General features: G+C 31.8%; 1 protein-coding gene across 1 annotated transcript in view; it reads left to right on the forward strand.

Annotated features, from left to right (window-relative positions):
- The window catches only part of LOC143249204 (acetylcholine receptor subunit alpha-like), a 100,239-nt gene that overhangs the window by 42,009 nt on the left and 38,105 nt on the right, over positions 1 to 20,125 (forward strand). Inside the window, exon 2 of the mRNA XM_076498677.1 lies at positions 1,669 to 1,808. Within this exon, the coding sequence (XP_076354792.1) occupies positions 1,669 to 1,808 (140 nt within the window). The remainder of the gene's footprint in view (positions 1 to 1,668; positions 1,809 to 20,125) is intronic.

Below are 20,125 nucleotides of genomic sequence, written 5' to 3' on the forward strand. Positions count from 1 at the left end.
TAGTATTAATTATATGAATGGATAAGGCTTCTTTTATCTTTAGTTTTCTTGTTTGTAGTTCATATTCAGTTAATATAACATTATTTCAACAAGTCATATGATCATTTCCGTCATGATGGCCTATTTCACACCAATCTTTATTACTGCCTTAAATGTCCATCATGTTCATAAATTTTAGCTGTTGTTGGTACTCATTTTATTTCTATAATATATTTGAATCCACATTTATAAAGGATATTGCAAACCGTGGTCTTTAGTAGATTTAGTGTGCACTAGATGCGTTCATGACGTTTAATGTATACTTCTGAATACTGTTGTAACTTTAGACTCTTTACATAGACTTTGTATGTTTTCAGAGAGACCTTTGAAACAAAGAACATGACTTCGTATCTGTAATTTTCTTTCTTATTATTGGTGTTTATCTTTTTATTTTATTTTCTATCATTTGTTTCGGATTTCCATTACTAGTGAACTTCCGTCTATGAATATTTTCTGCATTCTTTTCAGGGTTATTTTCAGTTATCAACATTTCACGTCTTGCAGCACCTGTTCCATCCTGTAGGGTCGCTACAGTAGCGACATTTCCCTATCATATGTTTACTGACGTTCAGTGTTCCGGTATGTGTCAGAGTACTGCTAATAATAAAGTGGTCAACGAGGTTTTTTGATATGACATTCTAAATAGCCCGGCATAACCAAGTGGTTAAGGCGCTCGACTCGTAATCCGAGAGCCACTCTGGTTCGAATCCCCGTCACACCAAACATTCTCGTTCTTTCAGCCGTGGGAGCGTTATAATGTGACGCTCAATTCCACTATTTGTTGATAAAAGAGTAGCCCAAGAGTTGGCGGTGGGTAGTGATAACTATGTGCCTTCTCTCTAGTCTTACGTTGCTAAACTAAGAACGGCTACTTCAGAAAGCCCTCGTGTAGCTGTGCACGAAATTCAAATCAAACTCTCTTGTTTGCTGACGGTAAACATCTAATACTTCCCAGTTTTATCTGAATTTTGATCTCCAATTAGATTTGTCTGGTAATAATTTTATTGTATCAGCTACAATAATCAATATCATCAAGTGTATTTAAGATATACAAGTTTTATATCCTAACTTAGCTGAATGTTGTAAAAATAGCTGCTATTCTGCTTTGAAACTACTGTTTTACTGTGTTTGAGAGTTAAAAAAAACTTTTAGTGTGTAAGTGATATAAGAAAAATATACTTATCTTTAATATTGTATACAAATATTTGAAAATTGTTTTATTTTTAAAATATTTTAAAAACATTTACCATTTGCTGTTGTTCATTACGATAATATAATCAAAATATTTTAGTAACAACTAACTTCATATGTTTGCAAATTCACTTTAAACAAATACATTTTTTGTAGTCTTCAGATGTATATTTTCAGCCCTAATGATACATTTTATTGTGTCTGATTGTAATTAATGCATGCTTTAAAGGAATAAGTTATTCATATAAAATATATTCCTCAAATATAACTCTCAACATATGCGAAGATCCCTACAAATTTCTTAAGATATATTGTGTTTTTTTCAACAATATTTTAAAAAGGTTTAGACAACATTCGCTTCGTCTAATATGATCATTGGAAACATAGATTTAGGCACATGAATTTGCATGTTTCTAAGTTTTCATGATTTTTTCTTAGGCACAGAAGCTAACCCTGACGCTAAGAGGCTCTACGATGATCTTATATCTCCCTACAATAAGTTGGTTCGACCTGTGTTGAACGTTAGCGAAGCTCTGAACGTTCGAATAAAGCTGAAACTATCGCAGTTAATTGAAGTGGTAAGTAAACTTTGCTTCATTTTTTCGTTAACAACAGGCAGCCTACCTTATCTGATTTGTCATATCTTGTGAGTAATTAGAAGATTAAACAAAGAAAATAATAATCAATAATTACAGATGGCATAAAAAAATAAGTATAGTGTCAAAATAGTTTTTACCCTATTACTGACGTGTGTAGAAATGACAAAAAATAGTGTAACAGTTTTGTTAAGTAATTTTCTAATATCAATAGAGTCTCAATCACTACTGCATGATCCGGCGTAGGCAGGTGGTTATGGCGCTCGACCCGTAATCTGAGGATCGCGGGTTCAAATCCCCGTCACATCAAACATACTTGCCCTTTCAGTCGTGGGGGCGTTATAATGTGACGGTCAAACCCACTATCCTTTGGTAAAAGAGTAGCCCAAGAGTTGGCGGTGGGTGGTAATGACTAGCTTCCTTCCTTCTAGTCTTACACTGCTAAATTAGGGACGGCTAATAGCCGTGCAGATAGCCCTCGTGTAGCTTTGAGTGAAATTCAAACCAAACAAACAAATCTTATATTTAAAAAATATTGTTTCTTGAAATAAATGCAAAGTTGGTCAAAATCATAAGTTGATCCCAAAGAAAAGACAACTTATGCAAAGTTAAACAAATATTTATACTTCCTAACCTTATAAGAAATACTACAATTTACCAAATGTTTAAATGTTAGCATTCAAATAACCACAATAAAAACTTTTGACGCACTTCAAGAGGAAATCTATGGATTTTGAATTTAGTGTGTGTAGTTGTTTCACTTGTTAAAATATGCCTTACTAGCATGTACTAGTGGGTTAAGTTTTAACTCTGTTTAATACAACATTCTATAGTGGTACAAACGATCATGGGGTTAAATTGAATCAATGTAAATAATAATATTGAAACTACTAGGAGAAATAATGATGTCCGCCGCAGGACCAGGACAGTTTCAAAGCACATGGGATAAAGCTAAAGGCTTGATTGTTGTTAAGCATAAAATTCACAATGGACTACTCGAGTTCTTCCCATCCCAGATATCGAACCCTTGTATTGGGGGCCTATGACTGTAGATTTTCCGCTGAGCTACCTGGGGGAGTGGATGATAAAGCCAGGGGACAGGTCTCGTTTGTAAGAGGGGAATGATGTAGTTTTAAGTTGCTAAGTAGTGCCCTACTAACACGTGCTAGGCACTTAACCCTTTAGGTCAGTTGATAGAAACCTCGGCTACTGTGAAAGTTTACTTGGGTTTGAATGTAAAATATGTGATCCAAACTTATGTGTAATGCAGACTTAAATATTGAATTATATTCTATGTTTATCTTGTTATCGAATGTTTTTAAGCAGTAAAGTAATTTAAAGTTGCAGGGAGTTATATTATAAAACATTCTGAACAATATTGAGTTAAATTTTCCCTTTTAGTTTACATTGTTTAGTTGTTTATAATTATTTTGATTGTGGTTAACCAAGCGGACAACAGCGGATCCGTTTCTTATCAAGTTATACTTGGCTTAATAATATAAAAATATCTCTTAATTACAAAGTTATACTAAAAATCTGATATTTAAAAACTTGTTAAAAAAAACGCTTTCTGATACCTGCATTCAGTTAGTCGTGTATAGAGGTTGGTGATTACATGAGTCACATAATACTATAAAATGTGTTTGTATGTTTAAGGGCAAAGTTAACCTTGCTGTTCACAGTATGGATTGACCTCTGATTTTTTAGTGTTTTAAGCCTTAAAGTTTACCGTTCAGCAAGTAGGAAGATAGTACAGTAAGAACACTGCCTTAAAATTATATTATGTTATAGAGTAGCACATGTTCTTAGAAATTACAAAATTGATATGAAGCCATTTTTATCGGGAAACTAGGAATATAGAATAGTGTGTTTTATTTGTAATAATATTACATGCCACGATGCCTTTTAGACTTGTAGTAAAAAAAATATTTTGGAACTTAATTTTTGATGTTCCGAAGTCCTAAAAGTCTGAGTTTTGAGGTCGTTTGATTAAACACTTTCTTATATTATTGAAATGCATTGTTTATTCTTTGGAAAGAATTTGAAACATTGTTCACATCACTGGATATAGGAGGCTCTGAAATAATAATCTATCTTATTTTACTCTGAATTGTTTCACACAAACAGAAGAAGTCAATGGCACTTGATATTTCTTATCACCTGTTGAGAAATTTTGCAATATTTCTTATCAAATGGGCCCGGCATGGCCAAGCGTGTTAAGGCGTACGACTCGTAATCTGAGGGTCGCGGGTTCGCATCCCTGTCGCGCCAAACATGCTTTCAGTCCTGTCAGCCGTGAGGGCGTTATAATGTGCGGTCAATCCAACTATCCTTTGGTAAAAGAGTAGCCCAAGAGTTGGCGGTGGGTGGTAATGACTAGCTGCCTTCCCTCTTGTCTTACACTGCTAAATTAGGGACGGCTAGCACAGATAGCCCTCGAGTAACTTTGTGCGAAATTCAAAAACAAACAAAAATTCTTATTCTTGTAGCGAACTGAAGATTGAACTTTAACCAGTTTCTTTCGTTCCAAATAAAAAAAAGTTCTAAAACTGAAAAATATAAAAAGATATTCTACACTTGGTGGTGGAGAATTAGTGAATGTGAAATAAAGTTCAGCATAAGGGAAGCTAAACAAGTGAATAAGGAACAAAAATCATGTTTGAGAAATGAAAAAAAAATGTGTCGAAGAAGAAATAAAACCAAACTTGCGATTGAAGGGAGAAAATTAGAAGAAATCAAATACAAAATTTGATAGCGTGACAGAAAAACGAGTGTAGTGCTTGGTGTAAGTAAAAGTAGAGAGAGACAAAGAAACTTTCTAAAATAGTATTAAAATATCCAATTACACTATGTAACAAACTTTTTACTTTTTCTTGTTCCTGGGCAGAAAGTGTTATTTCCCGATTGCTTATGCCTAAAGTAAATGGAAAAAAGACCTATTTTTCTCTTCGAACTTTGCTTTTGTGACTTGTGAGCATATAACAAAAACATGATGGGAAACTATATTTGGGGGCTGATGCATGAAAGTGATTTACATTACAGTCGCAAATCTCGAAAAACTACTCACTTCTAAACATTTTTGTATAACTTTAGAGTATAAATACATGTAAATCTTAATTCCTATGATATTTTATTCAGAAAATGTGCAAATTTGCCCGTTTTTACACAGAAAATAAGTGAAATTCTAAATGTTATTATCCAGGTCACAAAAGCGAAGTTTGAAGGGAATAATGGCCATTTTCTATATTTTACAATACAAGCAACTAAGAAATAACACATTTTATCCAGGAACAAAATTTGTATTACATAGTGTTATTGATTACACAGTAACCAGTAGAATTGTTTAATTAATGACTGCACAGTGGCCAGTAGAAATATCTGCTGGTTTTTAAAATACTATTTTAGAAAGTTTCTTTGTTTCTCTCTTGTTTTATTTACAGCACTATACTTGTTGTCCTGTTACCCAGTCTTCTTAGAGCACAACCACGCTTAGTGATTGCACAATATCCAGTATGATTATCCAATTATTGATTGTATAGTGACCAGTAGAAATATCTAATTACTGAGTTGATTAAACTATAAAAGTACTTAGATATAACAAACTTGCTTTAGGAAATATCATGTAAGTACATTAAAATCATGTTAAAATATATTAAAGTAGACTATGATAAATCACATGTAGATCTATAAATCTCGCCATTGCTGCCATTGAAACTTGATACAGAGTAATGTAGCTTTTGTAAATTAACATGGCTCTTTGCATCCTAATAATAAAACTCGTTACTCGTTGTTGGTTTGTTTAACAATTTCAAATAGAAGACCTGTCACTTCACTAACAGCAGTGCACAAAGTCCGAAATAAGTTATAAGCATTTCTATAAACCCATGTTTAAAGTTAAACAATTAGATAAATACAGGACGTCGAAAACTCATTCCGGAATTAATTACAATTGCATTGGAAAAATCATTTCTGATTAATCGAATTTTCCACACTCAGTACTTTTAAAATTCTGGTGTGGTTTAAGATTAGCAAACTAGAAAATTTCATAGTTGAAATATATTTTTGGTTTAAGTTGAAAGAGACGCATGAAAGCACTGAAGTTTTGCGAACATTTTCTTAGTTAAGGAGTACTAATTAAATTTATCTGCTTTCTATTGTTGTTTTCTTTATGATAGTTTCTTCAGTGTGTATTATAACAAATTGTTTATTGTTAGTCAAATGTACTTCCATTTAACACCTTAAAACTATAAACTTAGTGCATTTGCTAGTAAATAAGCTACCTAGAAACAAGATTTAAACATCATTTCACGAAATTCACTAAACTTAAAAGAAAATAATTTATTATGGGTAATTTGCATCGACAGTCAGTTGTTGTGATCAAACTTTGAGATCACGGTTAATTTTATAGTCTTGAGGATATGTTAAGGCTGTATAAGTGAAATAGTAGAATAATTTGTGTTAAAAGGAATGAAATCTTAACAAAGCTGTAGCTTATATTGTAGATTCAATTATTATAGTTGCGTGAATGGATCGAAAGTTCTATATCCGTTACATCTATTTAACAAACTACAAAAATACATGTGTTAAAATTGCTTAAAACTCTTTTTCACGCTAATTGTTAACGACAAAAAACATCCTGTAAGAAAAACAAACAGAGCTTGAAGTATGGGTTCAGTTTAATAAAGTCTGGGCGTAGTTAGACGTACAGACAGATAAAAAAATAAAACATTGTGGAAGAGGATAGACACAAAGTGTAGACATGTATATACATAGAAACAAATACAATCTTCATAATGCGTGATTTACGTACCTTAATGACGTACCCTCTTTTACCAACGAATAGTGGGATATATCGAAACATTATAACGCCCCCACTGCTGAAAGGGTGAGCATGTTTGGTATGATGGGTTTAGGAATTAAAGCATTTTACCGGGCTGTAATCCATGTGTGTAATTTAAGTGAAAACTCTAATACAAAAAAAAACCAGTCAGAATAGATAAACAATACGTTTACAAGCTTAGAAATAAAAAATCCGAAGTTCAGTTGCCTTTTGTGTAGCTTTGCGCTGGAAGCAAACAAAACATGAAATTATGCCAAGCCCATGATAATTAATATATATTTCTTTATACTTGCGCTAGTGCTACAGAAGCAAATTTTGCGCCGGAAAAACTACTTAGCTCTCAGGCTTTCCAGCTTATAATAAAAATGTTTACAGCCCGTTAGCTCTTTTCTAGACTAATCAGATTATTTTGGAATTTTATAAAGTAATGTTTATTTGTGATTGTTAAGTCTAAAAATAGTACTGAGTACTTTAACACATGCAAATAGAGTGACTGTTGCTGTTTTGTGACACGAATAACTTTAAATATCATAAAAGGGATTGCTTTACTCCAACTCAGTCGTATGTGTTTTTCTTATAGTAAAGCCACATCGGGCTATCTGTGTCCACTGACAACAATAGAACTCCTGATTTTAGCTACGTAAGTCGTAGAATAACCGCTGTCCCAGCGGGGGCAAACTTAGTGACTCTCAAGCCATTCTGGGTTCAAATGAAATTTAATCTGTAAAAAACATTTTATTGCGTTAAGTAAGTCAAAATAAACGTTTTTTAATGAAAAGGGCGCAGAATTTCACAAGGATTGAGCAAAATCACAATGCCTATTAAATTGTTAACCCAAATTTAGGCTGATATCTGTAGTAGAACATTAGCAATATATCTTTGTTTACTTGTTTCTTAATTGCCAATACCTTCGAGGCACAGAGTTAAATGAACGTACTTATAACGATACAATCCGCGGTTCGATTCCTTACGTTTGAAACCAATACATATAGCTCATTATGTAGCTTTACACTAAGAAGATAACATCATCTAAGTTATAAAGAGGAATAGCTTCACTATTTATCTTCATATTTTGTTCTTACCAGTTAATTAAGAAGACACTCAGAACCTTTCCTTCAGGTATATTAAATTAGGTTATTTTTTCTTTAAAAAATCAAAACGTATAATTTTCAACGGCATTAGTTACGAAAGTCATATGTAAGGTAATATACTGTAACCAAAACAACATGCAGAAAGAATATCTTACCTTTGCCCTTTCAGATGCGTCGAAGTACGTTTATCATAGGCGACGGAACATATTTGAGTTTAGAGGGACACCAACTATGTAGGAGCCACCTCATCTGCTAAGTTAGTCATGGACATTTAATTCAAAACCTAAACGTGGTTGTTATACAAAATATTGTTCCCCATTAGGAGTGACACTTTACTACCGGGTTAAACGGGATTCCGTGATCTATGAATCTTATTAGAAATGTTGTCTTATTCATTTATTTACTTTTAATAATAATATATATATATGATCGAAGGGAAGTGAAATAATGGTGAAAAAAGTCTCAGGTTAAACAAATGTATGCGTTGTGTGATATAAAAACTCTAAGTTCTGTGTAACACTCATATTTCTTCCTAAGGAATTTCTGTTGCACTGTAGTTTTTACATTATTTACGAATTGTTAACAAACGCTCACATTTTAAACATGGATATCTTGAATAAAGTTCATTACGTAACATATGATTAAGTTTGTTTGTTGTTAAAACATACAGCTACACAATAGGCTATCTGTGTTCTGCCCACTGTGGGTACTAAAATCTGAATTTTAGTGTTACAAGCACAAAGACTTATCGCTGATACATCTAGGTAGAATAAAGTAAGACTTAGGAAGGTAGATAGGCTCGGCATGGCCAGGTGGGTTAAGGCGTTCGACTCGCAATCTGAGGGTCGCGGGTTCGAATCCCCGTCGGACCAAACATGCTCGCCCTTTCAGCCGTTGGGCATTATAATGTTATGGTAAATCCCACTATTTGTTGGTTAAAAAAGTAGAGGTGGCAGTGAGTGGTGATGACTAACTGCCTTCTCTCTAATTTTACACTGCTAAATTAGGGACGACTAGCGCAGATAGCCCTCGTGTAGTTTTGCGCGAAATTCAAAAAACAAACAAGATAGATATAAAATATTAAGGGTAGAAATTGACGAAAGGCAAAACATTTAAAAGTATGACAAAAACATCGTCAGGTAGCTCTCGAATAAGTTGACTCTTATTTCAACTGAACAAACAAACATACTAGAACACAGATAATTAAACAAGCAATACTTAGGAGGTTAAGAGCGAAGTTGAAGATGTAAATAATATCATTCATACACTTCCTTTCTTGTAAGTTAAAGAAACTTAAATGGATTAACTGGATGGCTAAAAGATTTAACACTAGTCATGTAGAGCATTAAGGCAATGATAAGCACTGTGGGCCAGAAAGAAAGAATCTGTTGACAGCTAAAGAACAAATTCCCTAAGCGATCACAAGAATACACCCAATATTTTCATAAGCCTTACCCCTATACAAGAGATAAACATTAACTGTAGAGAAGTGAAGATGCACCACGTTACTGACATGGCTACCTACATTTTTAGTTTAGGTGGAATAGGCGTTTCTTTAGGTATATGAATGGCATGAGTGTGTATAATTAAAAATCAATCATGTGATGTTCGATGACAAAGCGATCTATTATTCTTGTATATTTGATTAAAATACTGCAGTCGTGAAACAAAGTTAAATAGTTTGTCGGAAATATACTTGTAACAAGGATTAACGTGTTGATCTTACCAGTTGTTCTCGTGCTTGTTAGACGACGTTAAAGCATACAGTCTCATAAATTGTTGGGTTTAACATTTTTTGTCAACACACATTGTTTCCACTTTGAGTCTGTTTACTGTTAAGCCTTGTTTCGCTTCACTTCATGTGTTTCTATCTTGTTAAACCCTTCTGAACCCGGGTTGTATGCACTTAAATACAGTGTTTTTGTTTTTTTTCGTAAATTATTGGGTTTTCGGAACAAAGGGAATCACGTGACTTCACCGACTACAGCAATTCTTCGAAGTCTGAGTTTATTCTCTCGAGTATAAACCAATGCATTTAAGCCGATATGTTGGATGTTGGAAACCTACTGTACGACGTAGGATGTATTTCATTTTGATCGTACATTTTTCTAACAAATTACATTATTTACTTATACGCGTGTGAAATTCACCCTACGATGAATATAAATCTGCTCTCTACGAACTCTAGCAATTCTTTCTTTCCTTCACAGCATTTTTTGATCAAATTATGAGCTACAAGCATTTAAAAAAACATGATACAAAATATTATGTTTATATTTTACCTTTATCATTATAACTGGTATTTAAACTATATTATACTTAAACACTGAAAGCAGTAGCTATAGCGGTGATTAGAGGAAGATGACATTGTTAATTTTATTCTCATTGTAATATATGTTTTCTTGATATACACAAAGCACTTAGGCAAAACTGGAAGTTGTAGGTTTTGATGTATAGTTCTTTAAGTACCATTGCTGAGTTGTGCAGCCAAAAATAAATTACGCTTTTAAATTATTCATAAATCCCCTCTTTTCTTGAGTGGAAATACACGTTTAGGTGAGGGAAACAAAACAATCACAAATAGTAATCAGGATTTGTCACACCATAGCTACAGCAAGAAAAAAAAACATTCTCATAAAATAACTTCAAACACACAATCCGCAGGTCATTCTTATACAAATCAGGTCTCAACAAAGCAGTGACTTGAAGTGAAGTACATATGCCTGACTCGTACTTTGTGTAGTGGTCTCACACAATTTGAATTGGTTTTCATTTAGAAGTAAACCACAAAGTTTAAAGCGCTCCGTGTTATTCGTCAGCTATGGTTAAACTCCAAATTAGATGTTTGGATTGCTCTCTCATGTGATGATTCATTGGACGAACGGAAGCTAGTCTGTTACAACATAGAGTTGAGAGTTAGTTGCAAGAGCCTTAAAGCGTTTTATTAGAATATGGAGTCGTTTCCCAACTTACAATACAAGTGCTGGAACACCTAGACGAAAAAAAAAAAAAGACAGTTATTTATAATACAAAAAGTGACCATTCTTTGTTAATTTTTAATTACAACTAGTCGTTGGTTATCTGCTGCAAAATTAAGTCACATGTTCACAGTCACAACTGGATGGAAGTTTGTAGTCAGATTCTGATGAGATGCATAACACTCACAAGAAGACACTAAAGAACTCACTTTTAACTGACACGTTTAATGAATCCATGTCATGTAAAACAATTTGTACTTAAAAAAATTACACTTCATAAAAACTACTTTCTTTAAATGTTGTATGTTTATCATATTCTTATATTTTACATAATTTCACCTACCAGTAGCTCAGTTGTGATCTTGAGACTTATAACACTAAAATTCATTATTCTATGTCATGTGTTTAGCTCATCATAGATATTGTTTAGCTTTTTTTTAACAACAAACAAATAATATAATTTTAAGAATGAACAAAGCAATTATCAATCAATATTTCTCATACTTATAAAAAATTACATAACATTTAAAACTTTTATTATCTGACTTTTTCTTTTCTTGTAACCGTATAGTCTGAGCTATGTAATATATATAAGTAAACCAATAGTTCTAATGCTATCAGATATATTAATTAAATCACTACTATAAAACAATGATGATCTTAAAACAAATCATAAATATTAAAATGAGACTAAAAAATAAAAATATTTTTTCCATTGATAATCATTGTTTTCATCATTATGTAATAATGTATAAGGAAGAAGAAAGATAATTAGAACTATTAATGTAAATATTTTTAGTTCTGATTAATATCGTTTATTAATTATTAAATAAAAAGACGGTGGTTGCGATTCTTGTAGAAATATAGGATGGTTTATTTCTTATACAAAATGCCTCCCGCTAGTAGTGATATGTCTCCGGATTTACACCGCTAAAATCAGGGGTTCGATTCCTCTCGGTGGGCTGAGCAGAGAGCCCGATGTGGCTTTGCTATAAGAAAAACACACACACTCTTCTACAAAAATATGTTTGTTTATCTCATAATATTTAATAAAGGGTGGGAGTTCGGTACTGTAGGTTTTTAGGGTGGTGTATATGTGTGTTTTTCTCATAGTAAAGCTACATCGGACTATCTGCTGTGTCCCCCCAAGAAGAATCGAACCCCTCACTTTAGTGTAGTAAATCAGAAGACTTACCTCTGTGCAGGCCCGGCATGTCTAGGTAGTAAAGACACTCGACTCTTAATCTGAAGGTCGCGGGTTCGTATTCTCGTCACACCAAAAATGCTCATCCTTTCAGCCGTGGGGGCGTTATAATATCACGGTAAATTACACTATTCGTTGATAAAAGAGTAACCTAAGATTTGGTGGTAGGTGGTAATGACTAGCTGCCTTTTCTCTGGTCTTACACTTCTAAATTAGGGACGGCTAATGCAGTGCAGATAGCCTGGTGTATCTTTGCGCGAAATTCAAAACAAACCGAACCAAACAAAACCGCTGTCCCAGCGGGGGACTTTAAAAGTGGTTTAATTCCACTTTAAAGGTATTTCTAAATATTGAGGTTAACTTATTTATCACAATCGGCTGCAGACAACGAAAGGATGTAAGAGTTGAAATGTTGGGGATTCAATTCACTTTCCTAACCCTTAACCCTAACGCTTTTTACAGATGTTATATTTGCTCCATTGAAATATTTAAAAGCAAAAACGCATTGTCTGAATTAACTTGCTTACAGTAAATGCTAACTATTTTCAGTAAACCCAAGCCATGTAGCTTATAATACCCTTTGTTATAAAATAGTCTAGAAATATTTTACAAGCCGTTAAACTTTTTCAGCTAAATTTTTACTTTTGTTAGAACCATGTACCTGATCTAAGCCTTTATATTTTCTATAAATCATAAGTTTTTGCCTACATCGCTACTGTGTATATCACTATATGCACAAAAACAATTTTATCTTTATACTTAACTTTTTTTTCTGTCTAAATTCTATTATGAACACTTCTAGTCTATCTCGTTCAGTCTTGCTGAAATAATTTAGGCCATGAGAAAATCTTTCAAAAACCACCTGGTTAACATTGAAACATTTATTCAGATTTTTTATACTTTTGTGTAGAAGTTTTTTTTAATATTCTTCTTTAGGAAACACAAAATACATACAATTACATCAAAATATTTCTGCAATACTTTTATGAATTTTCAATTAGGTAATCACCAATGTTTTGAAGAATTATGTTTTTATGATACGTCAGAAATTACTTCTTCGTGTTATGTACTAAAAATTATACCTTTTTATGAGCTCTTGTTTTTGAAGCATTGTATCAAGTATGACAAAAATAAAATTAATAACAAAAATATCTTTTATTTTGTAAAATACACTTGTGGATTCTGCTACACAATACACTGAACGGTTTTGAAACTTGCAATCGAAAAAAAAGCATATCATTGTGAAATTTGGGTTTTAACTACAATTACTGTAACTCTTAAATTTTAAAATTACTATTAATAATCATAAAAACATATATTAAACTTTGATTTTCTCAAAATTATATAATATGAACAGATGAATAAAAGACAAAAAGTTTCATATATCCTTCACTATAATCATTCACAAAGTACAATTATCTTCATGTTTTTTATATTTAATACATACGAATAATTCTATTCGTCAAATAACGTCTCAACTCAATAGACGTGCTACAAGTAATAAAAATTTATAAAATAACGGTCAACGAAATAACTCGTTATCCTTTTAATAAAACATTTATTTGTTGAATTAATCGACAAAAAATTAAAAATTAATTATATTTAATTAATAAAACACTTGATAAAAGACATATTTGAATATTTCTGAAACATTTAAGAATAATTAATAGAAATATTTGGTATGATTCGGCATCCAACTTAAAGATATTACATAATCGTACTTTTGTTGCCCAAGTGTGTTTGAAGTGTAAATAAACATAAGTTATGGGTGAGAATAAGTAATTATGACATGATAAGTATTACTAGTACAGAAATAACGTGCTAGTTAGATAAACATTTTTGTTAAAGGTTGTTTTAATCCTTTTTTTATTCAGTAAAAACCAGTTTACGATATCGAAACAATAAATGCTTATGAGCCAAAAGGTAGGTTTTCAAAACAATATACATATATATATATTTACGTACACGCATGGCACATGTTTATTATTTTTTTTCTATAATCAAAAACAAGAAAAAACGTCTTGATTTTTCTGTCTTTTTCTGTTTTTTCATTCCAAAGAATACGAAATGATTTCAACTGTAAGAAGTTTTGCTTCATTTAGAAATTTTTGCTGGCTGATGGACATGTAAAAAATATATAAGAAATTAACATAATTAATTATTTCAAGTTTTATATTTATAGGGAACCGACAGAAACATTCAAAATAAAAGTAGTGTGTCTAGACTGTAATCTCACTAACATTTACATTTGTAGAAACTTTGTTGAGTAGAGAACGCTTCTTTTAGAAGCTACAAAAGGCTTAGAAGTCCCAGATTGATTATTTAACGTGAGATAAAGTTTGACATTTTACAATACACCATCTCTTATTTTGCATTCTGATGAACATGAATACACGATATTGATTATACAGGTGAACATATTCTGAGTCTAGTTCACGGTTACTTAATTAAATCGGAAACTGGATCACTTCATTATAAAGCTGAGGCTAAAAAAACAAAGGCTTATTTTCCACGAATTGAATTAATTTTATAAGATTAGTAGTGTCGTATAGTACATATATATAAATTTATTTTTAGTTACGTTTATCTTAGATATCTGGTTCTGGGCAGCACAGAATAATTTAACTTAAAGTTCTGATTAATTAAAACTTGACATATACGATGCTAAAACAATAAATAATTTTACTAAAATATACTAGTGCAATCAATACGTAGTGATACTAATCCGTAATTCCTCTGATGATTAATTGATATTTAGCGAATGCAATGCTTTTCTAGCTAGTATCACTGTAAAATGCTTGCTCCAAATTTAAAAATCAAAGCACGTTACTGAGGGACAGAGTACTAGCTGTACGCTGTGAATCAAAGGGTCTGACATAACGTCAACGAACACAGTCATCACTTTTGACCATAGGCGAATTATTAAAGCGGCGGTAAGTTTTGTTATTAGGTTCAAAAGGTCAAATAAAGTACCTGTGGCAACGTGTGTTGAGGACAGTTGCCTTTCTTATCGTCAGCATTTAAAATCAGAAACAGCTGATTTTAGTCCTAGAGATCTCAGATTTTGTCTTCTAGTTCATACATTGAAAATTGCTATTTTAATATTAATGAATTAAAGCATTCTTATGTTCCCGGAAAAATCTTATTCTCACTTTAATTGTGGTAAATCGCTTAGCCGGTAAAATAGCATTTACACTGGGATTAAATATCCTCATTCATTATTAGAATATCATACTCTAAAAAACTCAGACTTTAAACACTAATACCAATTAAAGTTGGGCTTTAAATGAATAAAAAAGCGTCAAACATTTTATTCATCTATTAAATTCTGAACAGCATAGTGCATTTCAACCGTTCATTTCAGTTTCGTTTAATTTCATTAATCAAAAGCCACTTCTTTTTTTCTAGCCAATTACTTGAAAATTAACGGCGTGATGAATATTCAACCCAAATTTCAATGTCAAACACTTTATCGAAATGTTTGCCCAGATAGATTTCAGCCTTTAAACCCCATTCTGAAACGTAACATAATATCACAATAGTCATTAGTGATAGCAACTTCAAATTAAATAAGATACTATATTCTAATGAATTTTGAGAAATACTAAACTCCTTGTAAAAAGTTAATAAAACTCGAAGAACGTCGTGCACTGATAACATTTAACTTTAAAGAGAGCTCTGACCAAAAATATTCAAAATAAAATGCCAACGTTTACATTCTTAATTATAGTGTTCGGTCAAATCTGATAATATGTAACCATGAAATAGCATCTAATTCAATAATACTCGGTACATAATATCGTAATACCTTACTTACATAAATATATTGTTAGTTTCCAATCATATCACAAAAAGGGTAGAACGTATCTATATTTCAAATATTTAAAATACAGGATGTAGAAATATATTTTGACATCTTATAGCTTAAGTTAGCAGAAAATATTCATCCCTAATTATACAATAAACTTATATGAGGCGTGAACCAATTCGGGATTTCAGCAACAAAGAGATATTTAGTTTTGGAGTAAACGTTAAAGTACTTGTTACTTTGCAATGAAAAACACAGTATACGTAGATAGGATCTGCCTATGAATCAACCCAAATGTGTTGCATTGTGTCATGAAGCTCAACCGAATTTTAATATTACGGTAAATACTCTTTGTGCCTATGATTAGGCTAATACAATGTTCCAAATGGAGGTCATGACTAGATGAGTAGATTGTGATAACTAAATAAAACAATTTCACATCCAACTTATACCAAGTATACGTTAAACCTGCCAAAATAGCTGACAGGTTATTGCAAGAAGGGTGATTTTGAGTTCCACAGAATAAAGATTAGAGGTTAAAACACTCATAGTTGATTATAATGCGTAAACTCAATTAAAAAGAATTTTAGAATATAGTTAGAAATGTAGAACATGAGGTTGCTTAAGTTTTGTCTCTTCACTACTACACAGGAAACTTCCAAACTACAAAGGTTTAGTTTTAAAGATTCAGTTATAAACTTAAAGTCAGTTTCATTAGTCTTTAAGTGAAAAATTAAAATATAAATAAATTTAAAGTCCCAGAATACTTGGTATATTTCTCTAAATTACAGTTAAAATGTCTCTACTAACATTTATAATGCAGAACTGAAAATTACGTAGCATCTTCCTTTTCTTCCTATGCAGAAATGGTTGTAAATCCTGGTTTGGTTTGGTTTGTTTTGAATTTCGCGCAAAGCTACACGAGGTTTATTTGCGCTAGCCATCTCTAATTTAGCATTGTAAGATTAGAGGGAAGACAGATAGTCATCACCACCCACCGCCTACTCTTGAGCTGCTTGTTTATCAACGAATAGTGGGATTCATCGTCACATTAAAACGCCCCCACGGCTGAAAAGGCGAGCATGTTTGGTGCAATGGGGATCCAGCGACCGTTGGATTATGCAAGTCCTGGAAGAAATCAATATTTTATTACTTTCTTATTATTTTGCACTCAAATACTGGTCGTTATTCTTAATATAAAATTGCAGCTGAGAATGTTTTTTTGTCAGTTCAAAATAACACTCGTAAATCTGTCACTAATGTAGCAATGTTGTTGTTTTTGCAAAAATCATCAAAAAACTAAAACTATCATTGAATAAAATCATTACTATAACATTTTAAAAGTTTACTAGGTTCATGAAACTTAATAAAAATTTTAGATTTAAAGTAGTCTCGATTCACTTGAATTCACGTTATTCTTATAGAGTCTTTAAGAATATCCTTATTGCAATGTGCCATCATTCTAGATTCGACCACTAACGTTGTGATGCATCAGCTTACTTACATTATTGTTTTGCCTTTTATTCGAACAAACACGATATAAATAAATATTAAAGTATGAAGATGACGAAAATGAAAGTATGTTATAACTATTAGAAATTAAAGAAACTGAACGATTAAATTGTTAACTACATAAATAACGAGTGAAATAAAAGTTTAGGATCGTAACATTTAAGACACAGTACATAATAAAATTTTCTCGATTAGAGGTAAACGATAAGTTTACAGAATTACAACGTTAAAGTCCAGGGCTCGATTTTCCCGCAGTTGACCGTTTTGTTTAAAAGTTATGAATGACTCTGTAACCAAAAAAGTCGTTTCTCATGTACAATTTAGTTGATAAGTAGTTTAGAAAACTATGTTAATTCTAAATAAAATTATTTGAACTTTTAATAAAATCATTAAAACCATTATTCTTTCAGTTGAAATATGTCAGTACTCGTTTTTATAATGATAATATCCGTTAAATTAAAACTATCAAGATAATAAACTGTAATGTGATATTGTAGTAAACTATCAAGATAGTGTTAATAAACTGTAATGTGATATTGTTGTAAACTATCAAGATAGTGTTAATAAACTGTAATGTGATATTGTTCTAAACTATCAAGATAGTGTTAATAAACTGTAATGTGACATTGTAGTAAACTATCAAGATAGTGTTAATAAACTGTAATGTGATATTGTAGTAAACTATCAAGATAGTGTTAATAAACTGTAATGTGATATTGTTCTAAACTATCAAGATAGTGTTAATAAACTGTAATGTGATATTGTTCTAAACTATCAAGATAGTGTTAATAAACTGTAATGTGATATTGTAGTAAACTATCAAGATAGTGTTAATAAACTGTAATGTGATATTGTTGTAAACTATCAAGATAGTGTTAATAAACTGTAATGTGATATTGTAGTTAATCATAAAACTGATCAATTGTTTGAAGATCTTTCCGCAAAATCGAAGTAAAATCTTCATGAAAAATTAGAGCAAATATTCAATCATTTTGTAAATGTTTATAATTTAATAGTTGTTTCTTTGATTATTATTCTCAATAATTTTAAAGAAATCTGAAACGTCTAACTCTTTTTTAAGCATAATTGATCGTCTTACAGTTTTAGAAAATGTCTAGTTTTATGACAGCTACGTCTTTCAATTAAGTGTGGGAAGAACATATAAAGAATTTGAAATATGTGCATGGCTTCTCTAATCGTTACAGGGAAGTCTGTTCTTTCAGTAATTTTGTGTAAGAATTTTCCTCATTTGTTTAACGAATATCTAAAGTTCAACTAAAATGCAAAGTGCACACCGTATCACATAATTATAAAAATGTCTCAGAACGGCTGGTATGGGTATTAACATTTTTACTAATAAAGCAGAGAACAATGTGACCTGGAGATGACCTAGGAAGGTCGAAACGTTTGTTCTCTGCTTTATTAGTAAAAGTGTTAATACCCACACCAGCCGTTCTGAGATACATTTTTGCTATATGTGGGTCATCAAGAATAATTACAAATAGTTAATCAACTGTATTCACTTTAGCATGTTAACATAAAAACGGAAATCTGAAAAGTTTAATATTAGGGATTACAAATTATTATTTTTGGAAGCGATTATCAAACGAAGGATGTAATATTCGTAAAACTCAAGGACAAAATTAAAAAGAATATCCTACTCAGGACTAAATAGGTTATAGGTAACGTGGAAGGAAGACTTCCGGTAAAAGATAAGAAAATATTTCTGAAAAGATCGCGAAAAAAATCTACTGTCAACTTTCTTTTATTCCTTGAGTTAAATCAATATTAATTTTAATACAGATTACTGAAACTAAATTATTCGACATTAGAACGTATCTCACAAGTATACTAATTTCGTTATGTTTCACTGTTTTAATGGCCAGGTGGCTAAGGCACTCGACTCGTGATATGAGGCTTGCGGTTCGAATCCCTATCACACCAAACACGCTTTGTCCTTTTAGCTGTGGGGGCGTTATGAAGCGCGGACAATCCCATTTTTTGCTGGTAAAAGAGTAGTCCATGTTTTGGCGGAAGGTGGTGATGACTAGCTGCCTTCCCTGTAGTCTTCCCTAAATTAGGGATTGCTAATGCAAAGGCCCTCGTATAACTTTGCGCGAAATAAGAAAAACAAACAAACACTGCTTTAACAATCTTTTATACAAACTCTAAATTCACAAAAACAGATATAAAGCTCAATTTATCATTGGATTTGCAAATAATCACTGACCAATTTCGGTTTCGGGGAATTCCACTTTTCTCTAATAATCGCGAAAAAAAGCAGATCGAAAGCAACAATACTAGGGTTTTTATAGCGTTGAATCGTATATCATATGTACGGGGTTTTGAATTGTCTTTTGCTCATCAGAGTAAACCCTTATTTTTATAGAATTTGTTTTCGATGTGTCTGAGAAGCAGGTATTTTCAACAGCTTGTCTGCTGAATGGTTCTATGCTGCATATTCTTGAAGTTCTATATAAATGTAACTTCAGAAGTGGTGGAAGAGGCGAGATAGTTGGCTAATTGTTTTAAGTGAATCATAATACCTTAAAGTATTTTGTGAATCTTAAGCAGGAACATGTTGAAGTCAGAGATATTCATTTCGTCACAACTCTTGAAGAAAATGAGCGTAAGTTGTGCCAATCTGTAAAGTGAATTAGTTTCATCGGATAGATGACAAAAGAGAAAACACTGGCTGGATGTGTTCTGAAATCTTTAAAGTAATACATTATATTCATATGAATATAATACTATTTTCTATCTTTTTAATTACATTTTAAACATTTTTAATCACATAAAAACATAGTTTAACATGAATAATGATGTTACGTTCATATACTTTAAGAGTTTAAGAACAATATATATA

Source organism: Tachypleus tridentatus, chromosome 4 (genome assembly GCF_004210375.1).
Source record: "Tachypleus tridentatus isolate NWPU-2018 chromosome 4, ASM421037v1, whole genome shotgun sequence".
Lineage (NCBI taxonomy): Eukaryota > Metazoa > Arthropoda > Merostomata > Xiphosura > Limulidae > Tachypleus > Tachypleus tridentatus.